The sequence below is a fragment of the Patagioenas fasciata genome, chromosome 3 (assembly GCF_037038585.1).
Source record: "Patagioenas fasciata isolate bPatFas1 chromosome 3, bPatFas1.hap1, whole genome shotgun sequence".
NCBI lineage: Eukaryota > Metazoa > Chordata > Aves > Columbiformes > Columbidae > Patagioenas > Patagioenas fasciata.
In genome coordinates, this window is record NC_092522.1 from 11,441,296 (window position 1) to 11,460,571 (window position 19,276).

A 19,276-nucleotide genomic window follows, 5' to 3' on the forward strand; every position below is an offset into this window, starting at 1 on the left:
ATGTTACTCTTTGACTCCCTTCTCACTCACGGGTACACCCCTAACATCTCCGGATACTCCGTTACTCCCATGTTTCTCATGGGTAGGCCCCAACATCTTCAAGGCTAATTTCTGTTCCCATGCCCTCCATCAGGGAATCCACGGGCCCACCGTAGTCCCCCACAATGCTGAGGCTGGCCAAGAGATGGGATTTTGTCCTGTTGTCACTGTTTCTTTCTCACAGCTGCTTTTGCTTCTGCTTCACTTGCTATTTCTAGGAAGCCTGGTTTATTATGCTGGTGCAAAAGTAATTGCAGTTTTGGACCATGAATTTTAAATCATTATAACTAGGCTCAAACACATCCTTATTAATCAAAATAGGAACCATTGTAATCAACACCTTTTTACCAAAGAGAAATAAGTTTGTTTATTCCCGTAGCATCAAAATCCGTGCTTCGGGATTTGACGAACTCTTGGAAAGCATTGTCTGCATCCTGCTGGTTCTGGATGCGCTTTCCCTGCAAAACGTCAAGATGCTTGAAGAAGTGTTAGTTGGTGAGAGGTCAGGTGAATATGGCAGATGAGGCAAAACTTCATAGCCCAATTCATTCAACTTTTGAAGCATTGGTTGTGCTAGGTGTTGCCGCGTAGAAAAATTAGGCCTTTTCTATTGACCAGTGCTGGCTGCAGGCATTGCGGTTTTCAGTGCATTGTATCGATTTGCTGAATATGCTTCTCAGATGTAATGGCTTTGCTGGGATTCAGAAAACTGTAGTGGATCAGACCGTCAGCAGAGCACCAAACATTGACCATGACCTTTTTTGGTGCAAGTTTGGCTTTGGGAAGTGCTTCGGAGGTTCTTCTTGGTTCAAGCACTGAGCTGGTCGTCACCAGTTGTCGTATACAATCCACTTTTTGTTGCATGTCACAATGCAAACAAGAAATGGTTCATTGCTGTTGTGCAGAATAAAAGAGGACAACACTTCAAAATGATGATTTTTTTCTATTTTTTGCCAGCTCATGAGGCACCCACTTATTGAGCTTTTTCACCTTTCCAATTTGCTTCAAATGCCGAATGACCATAGAATGGTCAGCGTTGAATTCTTCAGCAACTTCTCATCTAGCTGTAAGAGGATCAGCTTTGATGATTGCTCTCAATTCGTCATTGTCAACTTCCAGTGGCTGGCCACTATGCTCCTCATCTTCAAGGCTCTCATCTCCTTTGCGAAACTTCTTGAACCACCACTGCACTGTATGTTTGTTAGCAGTTCCTGGGCAAAATGCATTGTTGATGTTGTGAGTTGTCTCCACTGCTTTACAAACCATTTTGAACTTGAATAAGAAAATGGCTTGAATTTGATTTTTGTCTAACATGATTTCCATAGTAGAAAATAAATATAAATATAACAGCAAGTAATAAATAACATTTAAAAAACATAAAGCAAGAAAAGCACATTGAAATGATGTCTAACATGACGACATTTATTTAAGAATGTATTCCAACATTGAATGACAAATTTCAACAATGCAAAAACTCTAATTACTTTTGCACCAACACAATGCAGTATCATAGGATCGCTTAACTCTCTTGCCTGTCTTCACGGGAGGGGGGTGCAATAGTTTATTGACATCCTGTCCATTTCCTATAGGAAAAGAAAATCTGAAAGTGCTTGTCTTCTCAGTCACTATCTTCAAAATTATGTATCTTTAAATTCTATGGTCTAAAACTAAAAGTCGGTCTAAAGCTAAAAGTGATGCAAGTATGTCAGAGTTTATATAGTTGGTCATCCTTTGAATCAGGAACTGTTTTACCGGAGACAGAGAGCGATATGTGATATAATCCTTCCATCTCTTCTCCAGTTCCGCTTAACGCTACTTAACATTCAACATGCAGAAATTATTCTCTCTGCTATGTGTTGGGGAACAGATGGTAGTGTCTTACTGCTCCCCCGTTGACCATCCTTTACCACCTCCCTTCTCAAGCTATATTAGCACATACAGCAATATCAGAAAGCTGGCTGCAGGCTTTGATGTGAGTCAAACAATATTTACACTATATTTTTTTGATTTAGAAGGAATTACAATAATGTGTGAGATAATAGCATCATTTAAATCTGATAATGTTTTCTGCACAAAGGTAACTTCATCCCCTCCTTTGCCCTTTCTTTGTGCCCTTTCTGGAGATGTAGGTTAATGTGTTACATCATGCCATGGGTGTAGGCAGTGCTTCAGTGTTAAGTCTGGTAGAACCTTTGTTCATAGGCCTAAGCATGTTTCTGCAGTATTAGTACTGCCTCAGGAACAAATTTTTGATATCTTAACACTGCTTTTTGCTGCTGCTATGATCTAAAAGAGCTTGAAATTTTTCACAGGCTGTGGTGGTTGAGACGGACAAATGACATAGACCAAGTTCTTCCAGGATGAAAGTAGTAGATGTCATTTATTGCCACAAGTGCATTTGTATACAGTTTTACCAATTAATGTGTCTCTTCACTGTTGTTTACAAGTTACAGCAGTAACATCTCAATGGCTATTTTTGCTATCATCAATGTTACTCTTTTACTCCCTTCTCCCTCACGGGTACATCCTTAACATCTCCTGATACTCCATTACTCCCATCTTTCTCACGGGTAGGCCTTAATATCTTCAACGCTAATTTCTGTTCCCATGCCCTCCGTCAGGGAATCCACAGGCCCACCATAGTCCCACAATTCCCCCTTTTTGTGTTTGTGCTAAAAAATTGCCTTCATTGTCCGCTGCAGGGCTCTTTGCAGCAGAGAAATCATACATGGCAACATTAGTAACACAATCACAGCAATCAAGACAATCAGTCCTGTTTTCAGTACTGATAGCAACCATCCTGAAAGCCCCCATTCACTAAACAACCTATTTAACGAATCCCATCAAAATCTTCACACCCATGTCCTTTTGCTAATAACAAAAAGTCTATTGCGGCTCTGTTCTGCAGTGTAGCATGTCTTACAGAAACTACATCTAACAAAAGCCCACTTGAAGCCTTAGAAGTTCTGTTAGTTTGCTTAACTACCCAGCATCCTAATTTTTCTAAAGTATTTAAAGCTTTAGCTGTGCCAACACCAGGTACAAGAAATCCTAAAAACCTTAACCCTGATCACAAAAAAACTACATTGTCATCACATTTTGACTCGTATACATGCAAAATGTGTTTTTCCCGTCTTGCTCTTTTGTGATCTGTTATCATAGATGCATCGGGCGTTAAGAGAGTTAATTGTCCCAAAATACACGGTCCTTCAACAGCATTAGAAGGAGTTCCTGGCCAGGCTCTGTCTCCACAGATCAAGAATACACCATACAGGAGGTTTTGGGGTCGCTGTCCCACATTAGCAACGACACCCCCTGGATATTTCTGTGAGACAATACAGCATCGAGTTTCATTTCTATTGTCACCAAGGCCAGCATTAACATTTTGCAATTTTGTCCATTTATGTTCTTGTGTATTGTTCTGACACTTTTCACAAACCAGCTGGATACAAGCGTCCATGGGCATAGATGCCAGCAATTCCAGTTCCTGTGGTTCAATATCTGCTTCCGGGAGGCAATTAATCCAAAGTGCCATGTTGGTATTATTACAGTTTGTTGCAATGCCTTTGGACCGACTGCTATTTTGAAACAGTTGTGTGATGCTGCTGTAGTCATCAAGGGGGATGCCAGCCAAGCATGTGTGGAATGGGTTTTCTGGAGATGCCCTAGGTAGGCATATGGAGTCCTGGTCAGTCATGTTGGCTAAAGTAATCCACATGTTAGTCTTCATTTGTGCAGGCATCCAAAATGCAGCAGCTGCAGCAATCATTGTCAGGAAGATAACACAGGTTTCACATTTTGTGCCGGCAACCATTGCGGCCCTTGACCTGTGAAGACACAAGCATAGCCTCTCCCTCAGGTTATCAATTGATGTGGCCCTTTCCATTGATCATTAACTAGTGATTTGACCATAACTAATGCAGGTTCTTTCTGATTTAGCGTGTTTTTGGGTCACACTTGCAAAGTGTTTCATCACAGGGCAAATTTGGGCTGCACCACATAGATATAAGTGATTCATCACATACAGTGTTTTTTACAATTGGTTTTGTGGTGTTTTCCCTACTTCTCCCCGCTTTTTGTTTTTTTTTTTTTTAAAAATACAGTTCAGAATCAGATATGTGCATTGAACCTTGACTACATACTCAGAATCACAAATAAAATTTAGCGGTTCCTCCTTAAAAAGCTCTAAGTAACGTAAAGCTGCACCAAGTTCTGCTAATTGGGTTGAACCTTCAATAATTTTTACAGAATGATGCCAATTGTTATCTTCATGCCAGACCACTACAGCTTTATGAGACTTCCCAGAACCACCAACAAAAACTGTGCAAGTATGTAGGATCAGGCCAGATACACGTATGGTCTGTGACCTGATGTTAAAGACTTGCAGGTTCTGCAGGAATTTACATTTATGCATGCCAGAAGCTGCGCTGTTAAGAAAACCAGCTAGTGCCATTTACAAGGACATAGATAGCAAATAAAAAATCAAAATTAAATTTCACAAATGGTACATATATGATGAAAGGATCGTGGCCTATTGAGACTTAAATTCATTCCCTGCATTTCTTGATCAATGTAACAATTGGTATATCAGTCTGTTAGCAATCTTACCATACTGTCCCACAGTAGCCACAGGTTGTTTCTGTGTTGTAGCTATAAACAGACAAATCTCCAAGTCCAGTCGAATGCAATCAGCCTGTAAGGTTGTCATGAAGTTATTCATCAAAGTCTCTAAGTCCATTTTGGTTGTCGTATTTATTGGATATTTTTTTCCCTTACCGGATCAAAGTCCTGTTTCAGTTCTATCAGTGTAGTGTTTGCTTTATCGAAACATTGGCTGTTAATACTAGTGGAAATACAGCATTTGAAATTTCTTTGGAGATTTCTCACTTGCAGCAAGCAGATCGGCACCATCCAAGCAGCTCCTTGTAGGACATGCAACTAAACAGAATTCTCAGAAAATGTTATTTGAGCTTAGTATTTATTTAACAAATCTTGACCCAGGTAAGGGTATAGGGCTTTCTGGCAAATACAAGAATTCATATGGTAAAACTTTGTTCCAAATTTGGCATTCCATTGGTCTTGAAAAACAGCCTTTATTTCATTCTCTCCTATGACCTCAAAAACTAGCACGGTGAATTTACTAAGAAGTCTCTTACAACTAGTTACCACAGAATAAGTCTGTTGACCCACTGTAGTCCCCCACAACAGTCTGTAATTAAACTGGCTTTTGGTTTGGCTGCATCACTCTGGCTATACCACAGTATATCTGTAAACTTGATTCTGTAATTCTGTATTGCCAAATGGCTGGTATTCTTGGTAGTGCCCAGGAGGATTTTGTTCTGTTTCAAAGCCACTGAAGATTTATGTGACTCCTTTAAATATCTTTAAATATCTTTGTACACATGTATTATAACATTGATAAAGGAAAATAGAATAGTACACCAGGAAAGCCGTTCTACCTTGCCTAGGTTTGAGTGCTCATAGCCTTTTGTGCTCTCTCTCTCCTCTAAAATTATTCTTGGGATTACTTTCCACCACTAGTCACTAGATTGAAATCTTATTATGCGCATGCATTGCTACGTACATCATGTACCATACTTTGTAGGTGTTTTGCTTCAAAGTGAAAAATAGTGCATGGCTTACTGTCTCTGGAAAACTCCTAAACTTCTCTCTCTCTGTCTTCGTTGCTGCTACTATCCAATGTCCTGGATCTCTAGCTGCCTTTGTATCCCCTGCGATCCAGAGCCTGCATCGTGCTACACTTGTCTTCCTCAAGTGATGCCAAGAGATCTTCAATAGTAGGGAGGGGATACTTGCCTCCATACCTGTGTGTCAAGGTGGGATTTTTAATATTTTTGTAATGTTGAAGGTTTGGAACAGTCTATCATTAGATGACTTTTCTTTAAATAACAGAAGAAAAGCCAACCTTAGAAGAGATTTTGTGGGAATTCATTCTCCTGTGCAGCCCGTGGTGATATGCAGTGAGGCTGTGTGCGCAGCGTGTGCAGAGCTCTCTGGTAGCGGGAGGATGGTCCATTACGATGTTCTGGTGAACATAAAGGAGCCTGGAATGGTGTTAGACTTTCACAACAAGCTACCAAACACAGCATGTACTTTCTCCTTGGAGAGCTTTCCGGTTTCTTACTTCAGTGCCTGGTGACTTGAAAAGGCTGCTAATCCATACAGATGCAGGACTCTTTCTATGAGAATCTGAAGTATTTTGCAGCACCTTTCTGAATTTCTTTAATATTCAGTTTCTTCTTATTTCTTTTCTCGCATTTTGATAGTAGTTTAGCAGATGTTGGATTGTATGAACATTTCTCAGCATCCCTCTTACTGCATTAGTCTGCTGCTCATTTTTTTTCCATGTAGTAATCTTCTACATCTAGAATGAAACATTTTGTGAAGATCTCTTTGAGATTTTTTGTTCATGTTTTGTTTGACCATCCTCTAGATCTTGCACTTTTGACATACTTCTGTCTGCTGCTTCCTTGTACAAACTACATACAGGTCACTTCCTATTCTTTTATTGCTAGGGAATGAGCTCTTTACTTGAGCTCATAACTGGTGACTTTTTTTGGGCCTGAAGAAGTGTGGTGGTTGACTGAACAGCTCTAATATTTTTTTTTTTTTTCTAATTTGGTATTTATGTTGTTAATCTTATTTAAATCTGCAGTCAGAGTGCTACAGTAACGCTGATTTTTAGGAAGGAAAATATTTCCCATTTTGGGGGGAGAATGATAGAGCTGCTAAGAAAGCTTAATAGAAGATCTGGCTTACTTATAAAGCCAGAAAAACATCTTAACAGGAAGAGACAAAATGCATTAGGATGATCTTTCATTAGTACTGTTTCAATTAGTTTTCTTCCAGGAAAGTGGAATTACTGTGCATCTGAAAGTCATTTTTGTAGAAGAACTATAACCAAAAAAGCTTCACGCCAAAATTAATTTCAGCATAGGCTATCTGGAGCTCTCTATAAAGCCAGGAAAAAAGAGCATGATGTAGAGTGCAAACACCAAGATTTCTCTCTGTATTTTAATTTGCTCGTGTTTAGCACTGTGTGTATGCTATGAGGATGACTAATTTGTACATGGCTGAAGCCATTTCTAACCATCCCCATCTTCTTTGCTTGGCTGTTCATCACAGTGATAGTATCTGTAATCCTGGCTCTGTAAAGGCCCTTCTTCTCTTTTCAGATGCTTTTAGGCTTATTGAATGCAAATCCTGGCAAAACTTTCTGATTTGTGTTGAATGTCATCCAAAGAAAACCATAAAAACTGCCTATGTAGCAGCATCTTTGTTAAAGCAAGACCTTTTTGCCCAATAACAATAACAGCTCTTGCAGCATTTGGCATTAGATTCTCTTTGACTGGTTGGCTCTCAGGCCCGGGAGCGCTGGACTCCTGCATGGTGTAGCTGGTGACTGTTACCCTTTTAGTCTGTGCTGCTGACATGAAGCATGGTTGTGTTTGCCAGGTTTTGTGCATGGAGTGAGCTCAGGTGTTTGCAAGGTAAGTTTGTTTTCTTTCCTCAGAGACTGGTTCTGATTTTGTCATAAGCAAAACCTGTGGAAATGTAGCATGTACTTCTGCTGTGACCTGTGCTAATTTTGTCATTCCTTCCCCCCACCCCATTTTTCCCTAGATAAATGGCTCATTTAAATTGGGAGCTACTAAAATACCCTCTGGCTGGCAAATGCAGTGCCTAGCAGCAGTCATCAAGGACGAAACAAACATGAGTGGAGGAGGAGAACAGGTCGACATTCTTCCGGCCAATTATGTGGTCAAAGATCGCTGGAAAGTGGTGAGTAGCTCTCGCTTTGTGCTTCCTTTGGTGGCCCAAACAGATCTCCTGCTGTAGTAGGATAGAAAGCTGTCTGTTTAATCCTGGGCTCCAGCAGTCAACAGTGGAGTGGTATGGTTTGACATGTTAGTAAGATACTGCAAGAAGATGGTTAATATTGCTCTAGTGGTTTTTAGACTGCTTGGTATTTTTAGAAGACTAAACATGCCCAGGATTTTTAGGTAGGATTGAACTGTTGGAGCAGACTGAGTCATCTTTGAGTAAGAAACTTAGATTTCGAGTTACTGTGGCAAAGAATACTACAGCTGTGCCAATGAATTGCATTACAATGAAATAATGTAAAAGCAAATGTTTAAGGTTGGAATGTCAGCTACTTCAAAAGTAAGAAATTCCATAATTAGCTTGTTGTTACAACTTCTGTGTAAATTTATTAAGATACTTTTAAAAATTATATCATTACATGTTCAGAGTTTAACTTCTTTGTGATGCAGCTGTCTCTGTTGTGCAAGCTGGATGGGCCACACTGAGTTAGTAGCCATTGCATCTTTTATGTATTCATTGTGTGGCTGCAGATCTCACTATTCGTTTAAATTCATGGCATGAGTTTGCCATTTAAACTCAGCTCCTTATTTTTCATATTTCTATAGTATCTGTGTCAGATATACATATATCTATATTTGTGTATATATATATCGATAATATGTTTGTTCACATGTATGTATTTGTTCATGCTTTTACCAGGTGATACAAGAGAGAACTATTAGCTGAAGACTGCTTAATATTTATGACTAAAGCACAACTCCGCTAGGCATTATGGGCATCTAGGCATGATCATCACTTCTATAGATTGGACCTGGCTGTCTTGCCTTAGGCACACAACAGATGAGCATGCAATTAGTGATGGCCTGTGAGCAGACAATTCAGCATCTTGACCATAATCATGCAAGAATGCTGTGGTAGAGACATGGGGAGAATCTCATCCTCCAGACATGTGTTTCATTGCCACCAGATTTGTTCAAAGGATACAAGTTCTCTTACATGTAAGGCTTTTCTCTTTAGCCATAAAGTGAGGTCTCTGGCATGATAAGGAAAGTAGCATTATATTATCACATCAGTTAAAGAAACTTGAATATAACACGTGAAAGCATCATGTACCTTTCTACTTCTTGAAATTCTACACATGTTTTCTAAGACTTTTTGTTTTCTGGCTTTAAATGCTTTGCTTTCAAAAAGCTGAAAAAAAATAAATCCCATGTATAACATTGTGTCCATTTTTTAACTTTCTTTACCAGCAGTGTGTGAATCATTAAACTCACAGCAGAAGCCTTGCTAGTTCAAACTATAAGTTATTTCTAGTAGTAGCACTAAATCGTTTCTCTGTGCTAACTAGCTATGGTACAGCTGCCCCATGAGTTTTGCTGTGGGCTGTGAAGAGCTGAGAAATAGACTCAGGACTCCAGGCTGTGGGTAGGTTTTTTTCAACAGTCCACTTCAGACGACATATTAGACTTGCCTTGAGCCTATATCTCTTCATTGCTCCTGTCAGTTCCACCTTGGTCTGTTCTTGTTACTCTCTCATTGCCTGCCTCTCTTCATCCTTGCACTTTGCTCCTGCTTTCTCCACAGCCTTCACTTTTCTGTCTGGCCTATCCATGAACAGCCTATTTATAATTGAGCAATTCAAACTGCTCTTTGTTGTGCAGACTTCCTGATAGCAGATGGAGAATCTTAATTTTCTCTGTGATTAGATAGCAAAATGGAGACAAACCCTATCCTGCTCCCAAAGTTTTCTGGCACAGCTGAAGGAAAGTCTTGCTGTGCTCTTCCAGAGCTGTGCTAGGGCACTTGTACTTGTTTTGGCAGCATTATACATGTGCAGGTTAACTGACATACAGGACTTGAAACATGCTTTGTGCCTGTGGACTTCTCAGAAAATACTGCTTGCAGTTTTTATCTGACCATCCCTACACAAATGGAAATTTCCTTAGAACCTACAATTTCGTCAGGTTGGCACATGCTCTTTGCAAAGCTGAATTGAGATGGCTTCCTGATGCTAACCTGTTACTTCAGGTGCATGGTTGCAAATACTCATTCTTTTCCATTCTCCTTTACCTAGCTTCAGTTTATACCATTCCTACTGTTTATCAAACTTTGAGTTTCTCCTTCATAGACAGGAGTGCTAAAATTTCTGTGAATGATGGGAGTATTTTTAACACAGTCTAAACAAAGTAACTTTGTTCTTGGAAACAGCAGAATTCTTGAAATTCCCCAAAACTCCAAATAAAGTTTAAGATATGCTCAGTTATGCTCATAGGGGAACATTTCAAACAAATTTTAAATTTGGTAGAGACACCAAATGTGGGATTCAGTGATTTCATTGTTGCTTAAATCTGACTGGGGACTGCTAGAGGCTCTACCCACTAAATCTGCCTTAGAAAATATAGAAATGTGCAACTATATTGTCAACAACAACTACCTCTAACTAGAGAAATAGCCTTTTATAATGTTAACTCACAATAGTCTTCAATATGAGGTGAGGTCATTACCCCACTTGAAGGCTCTGAGAAATTACATTACTTGCTAAAGGGCCTAAATAGCAATGAGAAATTCTAATTCCTAGCTCTGAGTAGAGCTGGGAATTTGGCCTTGTGCTAGCTGAGTTGTGTGTTGTGAGCCTTCACTAAGCAGTCATTTCTCCCCCTCCAAAGTACACTTTCCTTAGGCAGGCCTTCTCTGCTGTACCCTTGTTGTGCTTGATGTTGGTGTGGGACCAGTCAGAACTGCGAGCTGTGTGTGGCTCAAAATAATCTAGAAAAAATATAAAAATACTTCTGTTGGCTCAAGGAAATGGCTAGCATAGGATCACATGAGAGATGAAAAAGAGATTGTACCTTAAAGTGAGCAGACAGCTGTAAGATCAACAGTAGCATTTTTTTCTTTATCACAGACCTTTCTGAATCTAACCCGTAGCATGCAAGCTGGACAGTCCAAAGCTTTTGCTGTGAGTGATGGACCTTGTGCAAGCAGGTGTGTGGCATATTTATGTGCTGCTGGGGTTCAGCTGCCGAAAGGTTTTTTGTGTAATTTGTCCTTCTATCGTGACTGTCTCTGGCTGGGCATCTTCTTGAACCTTGTAGTTCTCCATGCTGGCGTACTTCCAGTATTGAGCCGATTTCTAATTTTAGATCAGTGTAATGTATTCCTTGAATTCCTTTCCTCCTCTCCTCCTATATGCTGACTGACAAAGTTTTGACAAATGAAGATGTTAGTTCTCTGCCGTTAGCCTGTTTGTAGTTCATTTCCCTGTCACTTCAAGTCAGTAACGTTTGGCTACCTGACAACAATGGTATTTTTGTTATTTTTTGGAGAAAAGTGTGGACAGGGAGTGCTTATGCTTTTCACCAAAACTTTCGGACTTGAAGTATTCTTTTGAATCATCACTCTTTACTTGCAGATATTTTTGATGCTTTGACTGGATGAAATTTGGACCAGTAGTGGAACCATGTGACTTTTGCTGAGATCCCAGAGGGCGACTTGATCCCTATGTGCTCTAAGTGATGTGAACTGCTTTGTCAAGGGGAGCCAAACATAACTTGTACTTGCTTTGAACTAGGTATAGATGTTAAGGCTTAGTGGATATATCACTTTATTTCAGCTAAATCCTTTCTATGGGGATTAAAAAATCACACTTATTAGCAAGACAGAGTTGGCAGCTCCTGCACTGAGCCTTGAATACAAGTGGTGACTCTTGTATATGCAATCCATGCTTTGGTTTCTTCCAGGTTTCTGAGGTTCTTGAACTTAAGTTTTGGTTACACATGCCATTCTCCTGTTTATTTTGGAAACCTTGCTGGAAGCCCCATAATCTTTTGCGGACTTTCCACTTTGTCTTTGTCGCAAAGGCCATTTATGGTTCAAAAAGGGAACTTTAAACAAGGAAAGTGCTTTGTGAGTCCTGGGGCCTGTTTTAGTCTCATGCTGTGCAGAATTGCTTTAAGTGGGCTTTGGTGGGTCTTTAGATGCTTTATAATGTGGCTGGTTGACTTCTCCTTGATTGATTTCTCAGTTCATGCCTGTTTTATAAAAGTTAGTTTTCCCTTCAGATGAGTGTAACTCCAGTCCTCCTAAGCAAGCTGAGTGGACTCTGAGAGTTTGGTGAATGTAGGTCTACTTTTCCTCACCTATTGTTAAGTCAGATGAGGCCTGCTAGCTATTTCTGGATCAAGTAGCCCATTGAGTTGGGCTGCAGGTGTTGCTGATTTACCTAACGCAGATAAAGGTGGTCACCGTAATCACCATTTGACCTTGTCAACATTTGAAGCCTGTGGGTGACAGCCTTGACCCTGGCTGAGTTCACCATAGGCTGATGGCTCTTGGTTTGGTCCTTCACTCTGGGTTCAGAGGACATGTTCGTGTTCCTGACCTTGCCACCGATATTGAGACAGAACCACAAGTGCGTTGGTCCTGGAGCGTTTTCCTGGGCAGATCTAGTCTTTATGTAATATCCTTGGAAGGCAGACTTTGTTTGGAGCAGCAGTGTCATATAAACTTGCTGAATAAAAGATTAAATGGCTATTTTTGTTGGGGGTGGGTGGCGTTGCCTTATTTTTTTTGAACTGTCCCTCTGTGAGTACTGATTTCTGCTTAGTGGGAAGGCTGTGTGTTGTGTTGTTTTGTTTTGTTTTAACTGGCTCTGGAGGATTGTGATACAGGAACCTTTTCAGGATAAATACAAAATATTTCAGGATATCTAAAGGAGTCTTTAAAGGGAGCCATCTCTATCCTGTGTGACTACTGATATATCCAGGGAGGGCTTTTGGGAGTGGATTTTCCCCATCAGGACATGGCTGGTTTGTGTCGCTAGTCCTGAGGGACAGTCCAATTTGCAGATTTCCTGGAAGCTCCGAACTGGAGACTGCTACACTGAGGGGTGAAGTAGAGTGGTTTTTCAGTAACAGTTTGCTCCAAGGGCCTAATGTGGCATGAAGCCTCTTAGAATATGAAAGAAGCGCTACAATAAGCTGTATGGTCATGTGACTGTTGGTGGGATGCTGAAAGGACTGAAATAATGTCTGAGATGCAGCTTACTTAATTTTGTTTGTCTCTGTGCAAGTCCAGATAGATACCTGCATTTGATCAAATGACTTGTTTGCTTGACTCTACAAGTCATAATGGAAATCTGGACACCCAGTTCACACATAGGCTCGTGCATTTAGGTTGTCAGCCTGTATGTATCCCAGTCTTCACAGCAAATGGACTGGTGGAACATAGGAAACAGGGTGAGAATATTCACAGAGCAGTGAAGCTTAGCATGGGATGGTGACTCATGATTACCACTTAGGTGATTCTCATTAGATATTCCCTTCTCTTTCTTGACTTTGTGTTTAATAGCTTCATTATTTGTTTATTTTCTTAGTCGTATATGCCCATCTCTCCTTTGTGTTCAGCAGAGGCTGTGCTGAGTTCACTTCAGACAGTGAACTCCAACAGAGCACCCAAGCGATGAGGAAATGCCTGTGTGGAAAGCCCCTGACCTTGAGCTGCAAGAGAACAACTTGCTCTGCAAAAAAGAAAATTAAATGGTCACTGATGGCTTCTGGGTGTTGCTGAAAAAGCAAGGAGGATGGCAGTGCTGGTGATGATGAATAGGATCATCTGGTGTGCTGGGAAAAGTATATAAGGGAAAAATTTTCATAGGAAGATGAGAAAGGATGTGAGGAAGTAGAGGCCTATTGAGGGCTGTTAAACAGTGAGGCGCATCTGTTGGCTGGAATGTCTGTATAAAGTCAGGTTTCTGATTCAGCAGAAGTGCTGATCTTGATCTCATGTCATCTTGCATTTGTTGCTCTATTGACTTATACGAGTCCTCCAGTTTGGCTGTTTTCCCAGGTGAGCAGTCTCAACACCTGTACCTTTCTTCCTGAACCTGCACATGTTCTTTTGCTTTTTCTGAGGTAGTCCTAGTCTGTTCTTAGTTTTTCCAGGCTTCTGATCATTCTCTTGATCCTAAAATGAACCACTCCTAATTCAGTGAGAACCTCTAGAAGCAAGGTGATCAAGGTTGTGCATTGTACATGACTAGACGTTCCTACAGATTCTTATAGTGCCACTATCCTAATCATACTACTGTCTTGTTCCATTTATATTTTCGTAACTTTGCATTTTGGCAACTGTGTTGGATGTGGGAGCTGTCCCTGTTAAGACCAGTGAATGGAAAAAGATCATTGTGTGCGACTGTGCTGGCTCAGCAATATTTCTCCCCAGATCCATTTCTTGAATTTGCAACCCAGCAAGATATTTGGGTGGCCTATGTTTCTTCTTCATCTCAGCTGTGTCATGTTATATTTATTGCTGTTGACTTTTGCTTGTTTCCCACTGAGACCTTCAATGAACAGGTGCTAAGCAGATCAAAGGAGCCCTGATCTAGCTCTGCAGTAAACCTGAATTTGTTCCTGGGCAACATAGTATGTTTTAAATATACCTAAGGGAAGCAAATGTAAAAGAATTTTCCTGGCAAAGACATTGACACTTGCAACATGTTAGGAATCTGTCTTATACATGCAGATGTGTAACTGCATATGCATATGCTGTCAAGTCACAGCAGAAGGAGAATGAAGGAATCACCTTCCAGGAAAGACAGAGGATCCCAGCTTTCTTTCTTGAGTGGGTGGCTACTCTAGAACAGGCAGATGATCTGTCTCTAGTAGGTGCATATCAGATATTCTGAAACTTAGACATCTTTAGCTTTGAGCTTATGTCAGTTGAAATTGTTTTTATTTCCAAGTAGTGATATCCTTCTATTGTGAAACAGTCTTTAATTTTGCTCAGAGACACAAAAAGCATCATTTGGTGCGCTTTAAAATTAAAAAGAAAAAAACAAAGAGAGCAAGAGAGAAAGAGGAACGATGGAGCTGTACTTGTTGCTTGTATGTAACGGTTATGAGATAATGCATTTGGTAGTTCTCTGAAATGTGACCATGAAGTAACCTCACTACCAGAGCAGGTCCAAGCATGTTGTAAAGTATTCCAGTGGATGTTTTGTTCTCTATTTAAAATCCTGTGAATGAAATTAAAACGTCGTTTAACTTACTGCTTGAAGACTTTAGTTCCAACTGCCGTGATTGTGTCTTACTGCAGAGATGTGTTTGTTGAGAGTGAATTCCAGTTTTTATCTACCATGGTCTGGATAGTGGTTCTACTATCTCCTTGAAGGGTCTTTCCTTGAATTTTGGCAAGAACATTGCTGAGGTAATAGGTGTTATCATTTGCTTTTAAATGTATAACATACCATCACTTGCTAGGCTTGTTCTTTGTTATTACAGCAGAGAAATTTATACACAGCACAGTTAAGTGGGTAGCTGGACTTTTGCCTAACTGTGCAGTGAAGGGATTCATACAGAGCACACATTGGATGCTGAGTTTGTTCTCTTTATGTAGGAAAGAAGCTAGTGCCTGGCACTGTGAGAGCGAATTTCATGTTGTCTCTCTTGTACATTGTACCAAACCTCTTTCTACTTTCCTAGTTGAAGAAAATTGGTGGTGGTGGCTTTGGGGAGATCTATGAGGCGATGGATCTGCTGACCCGGGAGAATGTGGCCTTGAAGGTGGAATCAGCCCAGCAGCCCAAGCAAGTTCTCAAGATGGAAGTGGCTGTCCTGAAAAAGCTGCAAGGTAAGGCAGAAAGGTCTTTGAAAGTGCTAAAGGTCACTGTGCCTGTTAACAATTAGAATCTGAAGTTGCAATTGTTTTTGTAATTTTCTCTTCAGCTACCATCTATATGTGATGTTACATTAAGTCATGCAACTTGCAAAGTTATTACATTCTGCAAAGCATCCTGCTCAAGTGAGTTCCAATTACAGGGATTATTTTTGTACACTGGGTTCTGAGAACAATGAGGAAATTTAAACTGAACTATTGGTACACTGGTCTGTGCAGCCTAGAGGTATTGATGAGATAATAAGGAACAGAGCAAGCAGTGTCAACTGAGAAATGAAGCTAGCTGATTGCCTCCTAGAGGACTGGGATGATATTTGTGACAATAGTACTGTGAGCATGACAGTCTCCAAGTAAAATCATTGATGGACTAGTAGATGAGTGCAAAAAGTGGATAACATGAAGTACAGGGAAACTGGCAATTAGTTAATTTTTAGTGTAGCTGACTGTCCTGCAGGTGAAGTGTGAAGTGATTTTAGGTCTTTTAGTTTTGAGAGTGGTGGTTTTGAATTGTATTAATTTAAATGATAGGCCTATACTTAATATTCACTAACACAGCTTTGTATTGTTTTGGTTGTGGAAGTCAGCCCTGGGACCATCAGTTTCTACAGCCGAACCTGTCAAAGCTTGTGAACAGGTTTCAGATTGATTGGGAAACTGTGGAGGGGTTTCTGTTAGATGGAGATTTGTTATTGAACCATCCAGGCCCAAAGGAATTTCAAGGCCAACTCAAAAGCTGAAAACAGGACCTGCCGTGGGAGAGAAGCAGTTCTACAATAACAAGGCCTCAACACGACATAAATCAACGGACCTATCAGCAGTGAGACTCCAGCACGTAGACAGCTCGTGAACATAGATTATATCCAATCAGTGAATGCATGATTGGAGCGTGCACGCGTGATCAGAGAATAGTTGCATATATAAGGAGGCTTGTTTCTGTAATAGATGTCTCTAGTGTGATTCACATTGAATTGGAGTGCAGGGTCCTTTATTCGCTCCAACAGGAAACAGCAAAATGGGAGCCTTCCTAGACTCATGTCCAGCCCTGCCTCCACTTAAGAAATTGCATTAAATGGGCACTTGCGTTACTCAGGGTGCTGGTTTCTGTTTGCTCAGATGAAACTATAAGTAAGACTAAAAATTTAAACTTCCTGTGCTGATCTTTAAAGTGACAGGCATTATCAAGAGTGAAATAGTAGAACAGGGTGAAAGAAGTCAGCCAGTATCCCAAAGGCTTTTACAATGCTGATGAGATAGAGTTTAGCACCAAACGGTGCAAGGGAGCATTCTTGCTGCAGTTGTTCCTGGCTGAAGTAACAGTGAGGGGGCTTCTACTAAAAACTGATTGCTAAGGGAGGATGTAAACAAGGAATTTCCAAATCTGCCTTTAAGGCATCTGCTGTTTGCTGAAGAGCATTGTGCATGAATTACCTTGTGAAGATACGACCAGTTATTGACAGAAACAGTTTACGTGTTCTAGTGTAATAGGCCTTTGAAGGCATGTGTGTTCCTTTTTGCAGGATTCCATCTTGGGCTGAGGAAACACCTTCCCATAAAGCAGTGAGTAGTATACGTATCACCAGGGCTCATGATTCAGAGATAGTGTCCCTATGTCCATGTCTATACTTCTGCCCTTGCACAAAATTTCCAGAGATACTATTGAATTAGAGGGTGAGACTGTTGCAGATCTTGTGAAACAGGAGTTACTCAATGTTTGTGACAGATCACCTCTAGCTGAAACTCAGTGTATTATTTTTGAAGGTCAAATAGTTTTCCACAGTTCACCTCCTCTAAGAGGAGGACTGATGAGGCCTTTTTTGAATACACTGTGTTGTAATAGATGTGGCTGAGCTGTGTAAAGACAATCAAAACAAAGGAGAAATCAACCCAGGTCATTAGGAGAAACCTTGCTGTTGATCTGTGAAAGGCCTGGATATCCAGCTCCCAGACAACAGCAGAGGAGATGGCTGAGGTCTGAAAGTAATATAGTGAGGGCAAGCAAGGTAGAGATTTAGATTTTTGCATTTGGTTGTACACTTGGAACTGCTCTAAACTGAGTGAGGGTGTGAATGTGTAGAATGGTAGATCATTAGAATACCAAGAGATGATGTGCAATCATGTTGGCTATTGTCAATATGTGTTACATCCAGGGAATGGAATGCTTGAAAAGCAAAACCTGAAGTCACCAAATCAGAACTAGCACCATAAAATGTGCAAAGACTTGACTAATACTCATGCTTTGCCATCAGTGTTTATTTCTGGAAAATAACTGAAAATAGCAAATGCTTGAAAAATCACCCACAGTTGAACACAGCATGTTCCTGGTAACTGGGGAGAGGGAGTGGTGCTGTGTGGAATTAGGAAAGTCCCTTGGCAAAGCAGTTACCAAATATTAAGGGACAGAAAAGTCAGAAGAAGCAGAACTGGCTATCCATCAGCTATTCTGCATTTAAGAACGACAAATTATTTAGCCATATTTTTACAAATCAATCTGTTCTGTGTAGAATTTAACTTTTTGCTTCAAGGTTAAGCCCCAAATGCCTTGCTGGATTAAATGATAAAGTGAGAAATAAGGTTGAGAGAGTTTGGAATCATGTATTGTGTATGTTTTCACTGTGAGCTGTTGTGAAGAGGTGGGAAACATTTCAGAAATGGAGATGCTGACTTTATCCCAACAGTTGGTAGATGGAGAAAGTTGGTAGTATTGCCATAGGTGATACGGTCAGTTAATGGTTTTCCAGGTGGAAAGAAACAGAACAGTGTTGTCAAAATTCCTCTGTACTTTTCTGGTAGAATTCAACATTGCAGCCCCTCTTAAATAGTGCAGGTTTATTGTTTTCTATTTAGGTATCACACCAACATTAAAGGACTGATGAGCTGCTGTTCTTTTCAGAACTTGTGATCAGGATCTTGCAATTTGCTAGAGCTTCACAGAGTTCGGGATAGAGAAGGCTGGCCATTAGCCCATACTGCTGACCCTGTGTCAGGATGTGATTTAGGTGTAGCCTGACCTCTCAGTGCAGTAGATCCTGATCAGTTTGGACTGCAGGCTGGTGCCAACAGTCAGACTTTCTGGGACACTTTCTGGAAATGCCATATAAGGAGCACAGCTGCAGGTCCCTCACAATGTGCTTTACTGCACTGGCAGTCCACACAGAACAACTGGGGAACTAATCAGTTAATGACTGCTCTAGAGAGTCCCTATACCTTCTTCAGTATCAGCTGTCCTGCAGAGTCATTCTGTTCTGCTCTTAATTGATTTGATTTTTTTAGCTGTAGTGTTTTTTCTTTGTCTGTTTAAATATTAATGTATTTGCTAAAGGGAAAGTTCTTTCTGACTTGAGAGGATCATAGATCATCTTCTGACCAGTCTTTCAAATCCTTTTACTGTCTTGGGGCTGGAAAGCATGAGCAATGGTGCTTTGGGTGAAATACAATTGGGTGAAATACAATTAAGAAGTCAGCTTACAGAGTTTCTTGCTCAAGCAGGCAATGAGCTGAAGCTCTTGGTTGTCCTGTTGCCAAAAAGTTTCCAGCAAAATTTCTTTCATTTCCTTGCTGTCCCTGGACTATTTTAGTGAAAAGCAAAACCTCTTGGTCCCACGGAGTTGCTGTAGAGTATTTCGTTGTTCAGGCTGGGCTTGCAGGACTCAGGACATTCTGTGTGGCGTTACTCTATCTGGTGAATTCTAACCACAGCACTGCAAGATAACAGGTTTTT

General features: G+C 40.5%; 1 protein-coding gene across 10 annotated transcripts in view; it reads left to right on the forward strand.

Annotated features, from left to right (window-relative positions):
- The window catches only part of TTBK1 (tau tubulin kinase 1), a 130,182-nt gene that overhangs the window by 20,640 nt on the left and 90,266 nt on the right, over positions 1-19,276 (forward strand). For 9 of the 10 annotated variants that reach the window (XR_011738128.1, XR_011738129.1, XM_065833528.2 and 6 more), the window contains exons 2-3: positions 7,684-7,842; positions 15,366-15,513. Coding sequence is in view for 7 of the 10 variants with exons in the window: in XM_065833528.2 (XP_065689600.1) it covers positions 7,735-7,842; positions 15,366-15,513 (256 nt within the window). In the remaining 3 variants the exon portion in view is untranslated. Of the gene's footprint in view, positions 1-7,683; positions 7,843-15,365; positions 15,514-19,276 lie in introns of those variants that run through there. The other variant, XM_071805793.1, reaches the window with a different exon arrangement.